Below are 12,107 nucleotides of genomic sequence, written 5' to 3' on the forward strand. Positions count from 1 at the left end.
CAACATTAATAATGAGAGAACATAGAGCAATTACATGTGAAATGCCTGAATAACTGTAATTTTAGTTTGTTTTTGCATTGTATGCTCGGGCAGAGTATGTGTTATTGAGTTGTTTAAAAAGAGTAAAAGTTTCTGGTTGATTCTCAGCATACTTTTTCTTCTGCTCATCAGGTAGTGACAACTTTTCTAAGTTTTCACACGCCACTGAAAATGTAAAAATGAAGCTGCGATCCAAGCAGCTACACATTCCTTTCTCATTGTCTCTTCTATCACCTGTCATTTCCAAATCCTGGGCACATGTTAGTTAGCTCTCAAGGGGAAGTAGAAAAGTTCTCTACTGCATCGAGCTATTGGAACCCAAAGGATTTGGTGTATAGAGAGTTGACAATTGGATGGGGATTAAAAATAGCATTCATAATACTAGGGTGTTCAGAGTACAGAGAGGTTAGGGTCTGGTGGGGGAAACTGGTCAATGGGATAAAAAGGTCATACGTCAAATAAATGGCTACAGCTTGGAAATAAACGGTCGAATGAATGTGAAACTTTTATTTTAGAGTAAAGCAGTTAGAAACTACATTTTGAGTACAAAATTTTACAACTGGCAAAATTTTATTTGGTAAAAAAAAAATATTTTGCGTGAACATGAAAAATTTTAAAATCTAAACACCTATTTTAACATCCTTGGGAAATTTTGTTTGTTAGAATTAGGAACAGATTGACTGTACAGGAAGCTACCTACATTTCTCAAGAACTCTTACTCATTAGCAGTTAGCGGAATCTATGTTAGATAATTTTTTAGAACAATTTAAGTAAGATGGGGTAAAGTGGTCATAATATTAGGCTTAACGAATATTGTTCTTCTAGTCACTTAAGCTTTAGGTATAAGGCAGATACAAATTAAATATTAATTTTACTCAATATGTATTGTTTTTACAGTAAACGGGGTTAAATATACGAGTATATGCGCATATATACGCATATATACTCGTGTAGACATGTACATAGACGTATTCACATAAATGCGCCAATAAATACATATATGGGTATCTGCAAGTATTTTTTATCCATACAGCTATACATTCTACTATACACGTATATGCTCGCTTATACTCGTATATATAAGAACACTTATATACTCAGCTAGACACGTATATACGCGTACGTACTTGAGTAGACACTTACATACAAGCATATGATGTAAAAGTATACAGGGTGAGTTTACATTCTTGAGTAAATTAATAAAAGGTATTAGAGAAGAGAAGAAGAAGCAAGAGTTAATAAGGAACATATGGTCACAAACACAATGCTGACGCGCTACATGCACGCAAAGTGAGAAATTGATGGATGCAAAAAAAGTCACAAATTTCTATATATATATATATATATATTACACAAATACAATTTTACACAACATTTTAGGACTTAAGAAAGTTTTAAAGCGATTGATGAAATTTACGGCCTTTAGCTGTAATACATGCGTCGCATTAACAGATCCCTCTCTGTTGCAATAACGAGACTTTTGAAAAACTTTCATCATCCGCTGCGCCTTTGATGCGACGCGTGTATTAGAGCTACTACAGACCGTAACTTTCAACAACTGCTCTAAATATTTCTTAGAAGCTAAAATGTTAGGTAAAATCATCTTTGTGCAACAAATTTGTGCACTGCTTTGCCTCCTGGCTTTGTGTGCATGTAGCCCGTCAGTGATTGTAACTTCCTTATGATTCTTTGCTTCTTATCCTCCCCTCTCACTACCTTTGATTTTTGACCAAGAGCTTAGATTCACTCTGTAGGCCGACATGTATATAAGCGTATATTCTCGTGTATACATACATGTACTGGTGTATACACGTTAATGTACGTATATACTTCTATACAGGTATATAATCGTGTGTACACGTATACATGTGTATATACTCGTGCTTCCATATTATATATACGTGAGTAGACACAAAGACGCACTGGATGTATCCACGATTTAACTCGTGTATACCCGTATATGTATGCATGTACACTTATATATGCGTATATACGTCTACTATACACATATATACTCAAGTATGCACGTATTTTCTCGAGATACAAGTACATGCGTGCATATGATGCTCGTTTATACTCGTAATTACTCGTATATACACGTGACACGTACATATACGTGACACGTATGTAGACACGTATACACTCCTGTAGGTAATCAAGTATACATGCTTATATACTCGTATATACACGTATATACTTGAGTAGGCACGTGCATGCATGTATCTGATGTATACATGTATCTACTCATATAGGAACGTGTTTACTCGTGTATAACACGACACGTATATATTCGTGTATACAGGCATGTACTCGTGAATATACTTGTAATTATAAAAACAACTGAGATATACAAGTATTAGGGTTCTTTATAATGGTTTTGCTACTATTTTTAACTATGACCACTTTACCCCATGCTATGACCACTTTCCCCCACCCCATGGGGTAAAGTGGTCATAAAAACATAGGGAAACGAAAGTTCTATAAAACTACTAAAATCAATATTTTTCTTCTTAAAATTCAATGTACCGTGTTCTTTAATAATGCAATGTAAAATAACAGCAAAAAAAGTTGAACTGTTTAAAGAATTTGTTGCATTTATTATCCACCTAAGTTGAAAACCTACGATTTTATGACTACTTTACCCCACCAGACCCTAGTCTATGAAGTTTCACCGGGACCGTCAAATTGTGTTCAGAATATTGGGGTGTTCACATTAGGGAGTGTTCAGATAGAGATAGTCCACTGTAATTAGTGTTCATAAAGCTGTGTTAGTTCAATTTTCTTTAGAAAATTTGTGCTCTAAGTATTGCAGGTATGCAAATTAAGGAGGGTAGCACACGAAAAATGAAAATTGTCATCTGCTAAGCAAGTGACCATTACAAGAATTTTTCATCCGTAAAATGCATTTAAATTTCTGCATTGCAACTGTGCTCCTGCTCTTGTTGGCTGATGTGGTCATATAAGCAATTTTCTATTCCCTTGCAGATCTTTTTAGAAACATTTCATAAAAATAGCTTTATATTATTAATAGGGTAGTTACAGATGTTTGAATTAGTTTCATTATTTACAGTGCATTCTTAAATGATAGGCTCACCCTCACATTTGAAACTCATAGCTTTTGATTGAGAATAAGAACCCCTATGCTTTTTCACTCTAATATTTAGAGCAGTCTATTTTCATACTAAATGTTTTGAATGATGGCGGGGGTGGTTGAACATGACTTTATTCAAAATCAACCCATTACATCTAGTAACTTGCCACAACATATAAAATAACATCAAAATTCAGGACTTAACAATAATCAAAAGAATAAATTCTCGTAAAGAAACATTTTGAATTAAATTTAAAAGATAATAATAATTAAAATGAAATTTTTGAATAGGGGGTAATAAATGCAATCTTTTGCTGAATACCTTCATTTTTAGGAGGCAATGTGATCACACAAGCACTTAACACAGCCATCTGGTCGTGCAATGAAGCAACGTCAATCAAATGGGTAAGCTCTGGTGCTTGTGAAATGGAAACTATTTGGCTGGCTGATGGCCTGTCTTTGGGTTGCTGGGACCAGCACAGGGTCATCAAGTCAAGAATGTAGGTTGGATATGATATTTCCTGGAATAAAAAACTAAATCTTGACAATGTACAATTTTCCTGTTGCCATCGTTCCACTTTTAAGTTTAACAAATTAGTCAGGGGCGTACTGATGTAAGGCCCCTATATAGATGAATCGGCACATCAGCTTAAGATCAGACATTTTGGATCGGAGCGCCTGTTAGAGTGGTTGCCTTTTCTGGCGAGTTATCGCATTTGGTGATTTCCACTGCGAGCATTTATTAGCGACACAACACGTGAATTGTTTAATAAATGAAGCTTTTTTTTTTGCCAGTTTGGCACAACCTGAAACTTTGCTCTGGTAACTCTAGTACCGCATCAATGAAAAATACAATCCAAAATAGCTAAACTTAAGCTGACACTGCGGTCTATTTATATAGCGGCTCTACGTCAATGGAAGTCACAGTAACCTCCTCAAAATATCCTGATTTGGCAAATTTTATCTGATGATTCAGAAAAATAATAACCATTCGGTAAAATTTAATTAAGAGTTCCATTCAGCAAAATTATCATTATTCGGTGAAATTCAGAGTTCCATTCGACAAAATTTGGAGTGCCATTTGGCAAACAAATTTTCTGCGCTCCAAAAAATTCAAGTCTGGAGCGCCCCTGATTAGTCAATATTGTTTTAAGTACCACATCTTTTTCTGCCTATACGTTTGAACAGCTTGGTTGTCATTTGCTTGAACTGAGGGAGATTCATGACATTCCTGTTAGGTGTTTGCTGAATTTTGTTTCAGCTACTGGTCTGTTTTAATACTTCTGTTTGGGGAGTAGTACAATAGACCTCAGGTCACAGTACTTGGTTTGGTTGAGCACACCATTCTCTCATTCCATTTCAAGTACTACATCTTTATGCAAAAATTATTTTCAATTCCGTTAAAAAAAATTAACCAAATAAATAAAAATAACAATATTACTAATTCTCTTGCAATTTGTTCTCAGAGAGATAGACAATAGTCCTCAAATCCAAATTTTGATCATTTATAAATGTCACCTAAAAATTTAACAAAATCAATGCTTAGCAATCAAATCATTTACTCCAGTGTCATTTATTACAGCCATTTAAGGAAACTTTGAACTATATGAGTTAACTTTGCAGCACTTCCTATTCTCTAGTGTATTTTTACATCAAAATGGTTATAGCAGGTTCAAGGTTATAACACAAATACGAGTGACGACTGGTAACAGGCTCTGGACCCAGCTAGGCTAGTCCAAGCCAATTAAGCAAATAAAGATTAAGAGCTCTCTTAAAACTATTCACCCCATTGCAAGAAATATATAACAGCAATGCATAAATTTCAAGGTTATAATATCAGTTCTTTACTTTTACAAAATAAATTGGCAATACCATACAACCTCGATATATCCAATCTCTCAGGGAAAGAAAAAAATTCAAGCTATTGAGTTATCAAGATTTAGAAAAAATTGCACTAGTAACTCTCACAATGGCACACGGTTACATTTTAATGTTTATAAAGGTCCTACAGTCAAACTCGCTTTTAACCAGCCCTTATTTAATGAAAACCCGGATTAAGCAAGGAAATCAGAAATATTTGGTTGGTAGGGGAGACCGGGGCAAGATGACGAATGCCTTGTTTTTTCCGTTTCCCCTCAGTTAACAGCATCTACTGCACACTACTGGCTCTCCTATCTGCTGTTCGTTCAGCAATAGTATAGAGACGCTGAAATCGCCATATTTGTGTTAGTTCTGAAGCTCTGATTGTTCACTGTTGTCACGATCTAACTTTTATGCATTTGTAAATAAGCTCTGCTACAAGTTTAAATACTACCTATTACTATGAATAAATGTCAATTAATCGCCTTCTCTTATGGGAATGGAGAAGAATCCGTTCAAACAGGCAGTTCAGGGCAAGATGACGAGGTCGTCATCTTGCCCCGTGTTTCGAAATTCATTAAACTAACTATGTTGTTCGTTTTATTAAATCCTGTAAACGCCTATTTGTCTGTGTGTTTGTTCACGCGACCTTACCCTTCTATCTCCTCTGAGGTTAAAGGACGCATTGAATCAAGGGAGATGTCGTTCGAAAGCCGGTGACCAGAGGCTATTTATAAACTAGTTGACCAAATGACTAGTTGACTGAATTAAACCAAGCAAAGAATCTCCTGCTCTGTTGATTATTGACAATCACAAATCTCGCATAACTTTGCAGACTATCTTATATTGCAGTGAAAAAAACATTACCATGCGGTTGGGTTACCATCCCACACATCGCATCGTTTTTAGCTCCTGATGCGTCATTTTTCTGCCCATTGAAAACCCACTATAGCCAAGCATGTGACAACTTTATGGTCATTCATCTAGGACAAACTATCACAGACAAAAATATTGGTGAGCATTTGAGCACTGCTTACTTCAAACCAGCTACAGTTGTAAATGCCGATAAAGGGTTTAAAGAACGATGGATCAAGACTCATAATTCTCTTGTTTTTAGCGGACTATGATGTTGTTGGCGATTAAACTGAGAATAATAGTGATAATCCTCGGACCTCGGGAGTGGAAAACCAAAATAAAAACCATCCAGACGAAGCAGAAGTTATGGTAAATGCTGGTTCCGATGCACCAAAGAAGCCTGTTACTGTTTCTGATTTCAATGCATTGCCTAAAGCAACACAATTTGATTAAAAAAAAAAAAAAACAGAAAACTGAGCTTAAACATTCTTACAAGCACACCCATAAAAGAAATGTCAGAACAAGGAGCAAAGCGGAAGGAAAAAAAGGATTATTTAAAAAAACAGGGAAAATAAACTCGTAAAGCTAAAAAGGGAGTAAAAAAACTCAAACTAAGTTCCTATAGGTCCAAGTCGATTCAATTCATGCCAAGCAATTCAGTTGCATCAACTTCAAAAAATGGTATTATAAGATGCCCTGCTTGTAAAGAGGAATATTGTGACCCTCCAACAGAAGAACGGACCCAGTGCTGTAAAAGTCAAAAGTGGAGGCATGTTCCAGCTATGAAAATGGCATTTTTATTTGTGTCTATTGTTCGCTGCACAACTTAGCACTTCAATATTACGCTCCAATGGATTACCCTTAATTTGATACTTTGTAATATGTAAAAACACAGTTATCATTTTTAAAACTAGGTAACATATTCAAAGCATAAAATGTGTTCAACCTTTTTCAACGTCGTCATCTTGCCCCAAGGTCAAAGTCATCTTGCCCCAGTACTGGGGCAAGATGACAATTTGTTAAGGTCATGAAAAAATAAAAATATCCTTCATTATTTTTATTTGAAAAATTAACTGGTAATATATTTAATACCGCAAAGGACTACTCTAACAGCTCATGTGAAATTAATTTTACTATCCTTAAAAATAAATTAATCAACAACAAAAATTGTTAACATAGTCATCTTGCCCCGGTCTCCCCTACTATGTTAAGTCTATGGGAGCAAAACATGCTAAAGCGAGCAATATTTTTGTTATTTGCAAAATTTCTAATGACTTCCAGCTCAGCTTATCCTGTTTTTGGTAAATTTTCTTTAACATTTTGAAGTCAACCAAAAGTTCGATAAATTACAAATCCTGAGAACAAGCAATGACAACACTTTTTTTTAATTTGTGGAGAAAAGAAGCATTAAAAATTATATTTGTATGTATATGTGCATTCCTTAAAAACAATGACACAAGAAGATATTCAGAAGGAAATTAACCAACTTCTTCGGTACTGTACACAGATTAATGATCTGATGTGTGCATCACATGACTTCCTTTTACACCAATTTAATGTTATTTCCCCATTATTGCAATTTTAATATGATTTAATAGTTTTTTCTCTAAATGTCAGCAACAGTGGCCAAATTGAAATCAGGTTAAAAAAAATAATAAAACATCAAATGTCTCCAAGTTGGCGACCAAAAGACTGGTAATTTATAGCCAAGTGTCCGCCAAATTATAACACCACTTGAGTTTGCATCAAAATAAACAATGATTACCATCCAAAGAGGTACAAGAGACCCCTTTAGAAACACCCGAATGCAACCAAAAGGGAAGGTGCACAATTAGATCCCACTAAGAGTCTACATACCAAATTTCAACTTTCTAGGATATACCATTCTTGAGTTATGCAACATACATACGTACATACAGACATCAAGAGAAAACTCTTTGTAATTAACTCTGGAAACGTTAAAATGGATATTTCGGGCGTCTATACGTTCTTAGGTATATATGCATATGTGGTCGGGTCAAAAAATAGAAATATAGGTCGATTTTTGAGTGAAATTTTTTTTGCGAATACAATACTTCCTTTTTTGTAAAAGGAAGTAAAAAAGAAGGTGAAAAAAAAGCAACAATGATAAATTTTTACGATTGTTTTCCGGAACTCGTTTTTTACGAGCACTTCGTTATAACGAGCAGGTCCCTTAGCACTCGTTATAAGTGAGTTCGACTGTACAACCTTACAATTTAAAAATTTTGAAGCACATATTAAAAAATATTAATACACCATCCATTATACAGCTTTGGCTACTAGTGAGATATGGTTTCATGCTTCTTCAGATCTAATGAACATCTTCAGATACATCCTGCATTTGTGATTCATTTTACATTCAATGTGTTTAATTTTTGTGAAATAATATTATTATCCATAAAACTAAGTATGATATAGCAACTACTTCGGCGAAAACTTAATTGATTATTTGGGTATTCTTTAATCTATATAGATAACTCATGTGTTTAAAATTATGTGCTCAATTTATTTTCATATCAATATTTTATATGAGCAATGATTACAATATTGAATTGAATAGCACAGTGTTGTAACATTTTGCTTGGCATTATTCATTGCTAATTTAGGAAACTTTTTTTTTTAATGTAAAGAGAGAATCAATATTTTGAAAAAGTGTTCTTGACATAAGGCTAAAACATATATGCACATAGTGAATTAACCAGAGAGCAATAACACAGTCCAACCTCGTTAAAACAAACTCAAAGGGACCTTTAAAATTAATACAGTCGGACCTCCATATATCGAAGTAGCAAATTGCCGGAAAAAAATTCAATATATAGAAACGATCTTATTTTATCATACAAATATCCTAAAAAATTAAAATTAAAACTAATTTAACAGAAATTACATTTTTGCACCGTCATACATCTTCAGTCTTCGGCAATTCAACTTGAACCGCCACATTAGTGGATTTTCGTTTTGACAATGTAATCGAGAGAAAAATAAAAAATGAATCTACTTAACTTGAATGATTTTTGCTGAAGCTAAAAATACTAAGAATGATAATCAACAGACAAAAGGGATAACTTGAAACTGATTTTACAGTGTTACTGGTTGCAACTAACATTTGAAATAAACTTGAGGGAATGTAAGAGCTCCAGAATGGAACAATGACCCTATCTACACAACCCTTGAACTCCAGATTCCTTATGAGTTTCGTAGCAACCTTTAGTGTGAACGTAATTTTCTCCGCTAACCTTCATTTTTCATGAGACAAACAGTCTAAAGTAGAAAAAAAAACCTACGAATGTCTCGAAATTTTTTTCGATATATAGAGATTTTTTCGATATATAGAAACAATTTTTCTATGTAATGAACATAGAAATGTGCTGGGATTTCGATATATAGAAAATTTCGATATGTAGAAGTTCGATTTAAGGAGGTTCGACTGTATGTCTTAACCATTGTTTCTCTTATCGGAACAACAGTAAACAATGGAACACAACGCAAATGTAGTTGTCTTAGCAGTAATTTGTTTTAACCATGTTTGACTTGACGTGGTTCAACTGTATTTGAATTTGCATAAAAAAATGTAACAAAAATACTACAAAAGAAGGAAAACAAAATTTTTGCATGCACTAACATGTTTAAAGTTACACAAGCAAACATAGTACAAAATTACCCTTTTTGTTAAATTCGGTCTACCACCATCTAATATGTGATCTTTGACACATTCTTGACCTTCGAAAGGTTGGTGAAGTGTAACCAATTCGTACATAAACATTCCAAAAGAAAAGCAGTCAACCTGTCAAAACATTGAAGGATATAAAACACTGTTAGCTACACTAGCTATACAAATCATTATTAAAAGTTATCACAAGATCATATTTTATGATGGTAATTATTTTTATATGAAATGGTGTATAAACAGATGGGGGTTCAGAACTCTCCTCTGGTAATTTTCTCAAAATGCGGCTTTAAGCTACATTTCGCCACTATAGGGGGAGGGGGGGGGGTCTGACTACTATGAGTCATCCCCTGAGTCCCCACTTGAGTGAAGCAATGTAGTGCAGTTTTCAATACAGTAATGTGATTGCTGTTTTATAAAATTACGGTAATTTTTTATGGTGTGAAATTTATTTTAAAAGCAACAAAGCTCATTCTTTAAAAACAGTAAAGCATTTTACATCATTAGGCATTAATTACTCAAATAGAAAGAACAATCAAACAAAAATATTTTGTTTGCAAATAATCTGTTTTTTTTTTAAATTTATTTTTTATCAAGAATTACATTGAGCGATTGCAGGAAAGTATTGCAAATTTGCGAACGACCCTTTACGAATCTTTGCCTATCCAAGAATTATTAAAATTCAGCTCATTACATTGCTGATATATTTTTAATTTTTTAAGACATTGAACTAGAATTTGATTATGAGTTGGGAGAGTTACTTAAGTTACAATTTATGAAGATCAGAAATTGCTATATCTTTTGTGCATGCACAGTGAAAATTTAATTGCCTAAAACGTTCATATTTCATTCAATTTTCAATATTTTGATTTTAAATTTTAGTATTATATTTCGCTTGCATGCTGGCTAATATTCTGAAAGATGCATAACATTTGACGGAAAATTCTGCGTGTTATGAGCAGAAAACCTTCGAAATTTTTTTATATTTTTTTGAAAAAAATGCTTAGATCTTCGCAGTATAAGTGATACTTTCATGAAAATATAAACGCATTATAGAAGCCTGGCAGCTCAGTGGTAGGGCTTCTCGCTCCCATGCCAGAGGCCTGTGTTCTATTCTCGGGTTGGGCATGGTTGACTCAGCCGTTCATCCCTTTGGTGGGTTGATGAAATGAGTACCAAGCATGCTTGGGAACCTAACACTGGGGGTTCCGCATTAGGCTGAACACCTAACCAGTACATCTGCCTTGCACCCCAGATCCCCTAGTCAGGGAAACTGAGTTGGGCACAGTAGGCCTTGGCCCTCACGGATTGTTGTGCCACAGGGTTTGGTTTGGCTTGGTTTTATAAATGTATTGTAAGTAAATGACACAGTAAGAAAACTTACTTCTGAAATTTATAGCTTATTCCCAGCCATTTACAATGGAGGATGCTCAAAAACCTTTTTTTGGTTTCTCAATTTGTTGCTGGTCCCCTGAATGAGCGGATGATTTACTTTTTATAGGCAAATGACAGCTGGAGTATTTTCTCAAGAAATTTGTAAAAATGAAAATTTTTGAAAGTGCCCCAATACTTTTGGTGATATAGTGTGGGTTTTGTTTGCCACCAGGAGTTGGGATAAGACCTTACTTGTATGGTTTATTGTTTCTACAAACGACTCCCGTCACCCGGAATGACTTTGTTTATACCTGACCGTCTCAATTCTACTCAATTCTCTTTTGATAAAAACAGCATCCAGCGCACAATAAACCTCCGCAAGCATGTCCCTGCTTCTGGGTGGTGACGTCCATGCTCTCTGGTCCAGGGGCCTCGACCACGTCCCTCTGCTGGGCTTTGGCATATGTATAGGCGTTTGTGTGTGTATGGGTGTATGTGTGCAGGTATGTGTGTGTATAGGCATGTGTGAGTGCATAGTTACCAAAAGTGCAGAAATGACTACCATTTTTTTTTTTTTTTTGAGTTTGGTAGCCCATGGCTACTAGTCAAGACTTCTAAGCTAAATTTCGGAGGAAAATACAGAACACATCAGTTAGTTTTAGTCCTTTTCCATTGTCAAAAAGGAAAACATCCGAGTTTCGGAAGGGGGGGGGGGGATAAGTCCCTAAATCCCTCTTGCATACCCCCCTGACATGAGTCAAGTGTGCTTTAAAACAAAACTATTGGTTAAAAATCAAACAAAGTTCAAAAACTCACTTTCTCTGTATATTCTTCTTCACCATTATATCTCATAATTTCTGGTGCCATGAAACCCTCTGTTCCACCAAAGCCCTTTGTTCCGGTTGGCAATGTGGATCGGCTGATTCCATAATCTGCAAGTTTTGCTTCTACATTTGGTATTGGTGTTGAAGGGTGGAAGGGAGGAGGCAATTCCCAAACGAGAACATTTTCAGACTTAAGATCACGATAAATAATATGCTGTTGATGGAGATACTCCAAAGCTTTGGCAATCTAGAAAATGAAGGTTAATTAATATTTGCTTTACAAAGATGAGTGGTAGAAATTAAATATAAAATACTCTTGTCAAACCAATTTTAAAGGAATTGAAATAACGAAAAACCATTCTCAAAACTAAGTTGT

At 34.8% G+C, this 12,107-nt stretch overlaps 1 protein-coding gene across 1 annotated transcript in view; it reads right to left on the minus strand.

Moving 5' to 3' along the window:
* The window catches only part of LOC129223856 (leucine-rich repeat serine/threonine-protein kinase 1-like), a 102,934-nt gene that overhangs the window by 11,418 nt on the left and 79,409 nt on the right, over positions 1-12,107 (minus strand). Inside the window, exons 23-25 of the mRNA XM_054858217.1 lie at positions 11,724-11,978; positions 9,528-9,650; positions 3,453-3,651 (exon numbers count right to left, since the gene is read on the minus strand). Coding sequence (XP_054714192.1) covers positions 3,453-3,651; positions 9,528-9,650; positions 11,724-11,978 — 577 coding nt within the window. The remainder of the gene's footprint in view (positions 1-3,452; positions 3,652-9,527; positions 9,651-11,723; positions 11,979-12,107) is intronic.

The sequence above is a fragment of the Uloborus diversus genome, chromosome 6 (genome assembly GCF_026930045.1).
Source record: "Uloborus diversus isolate 005 chromosome 6, Udiv.v.3.1, whole genome shotgun sequence".
Lineage (NCBI taxonomy): Eukaryota > Metazoa > Arthropoda > Arachnida > Araneae > Uloboridae > Uloborus > Uloborus diversus.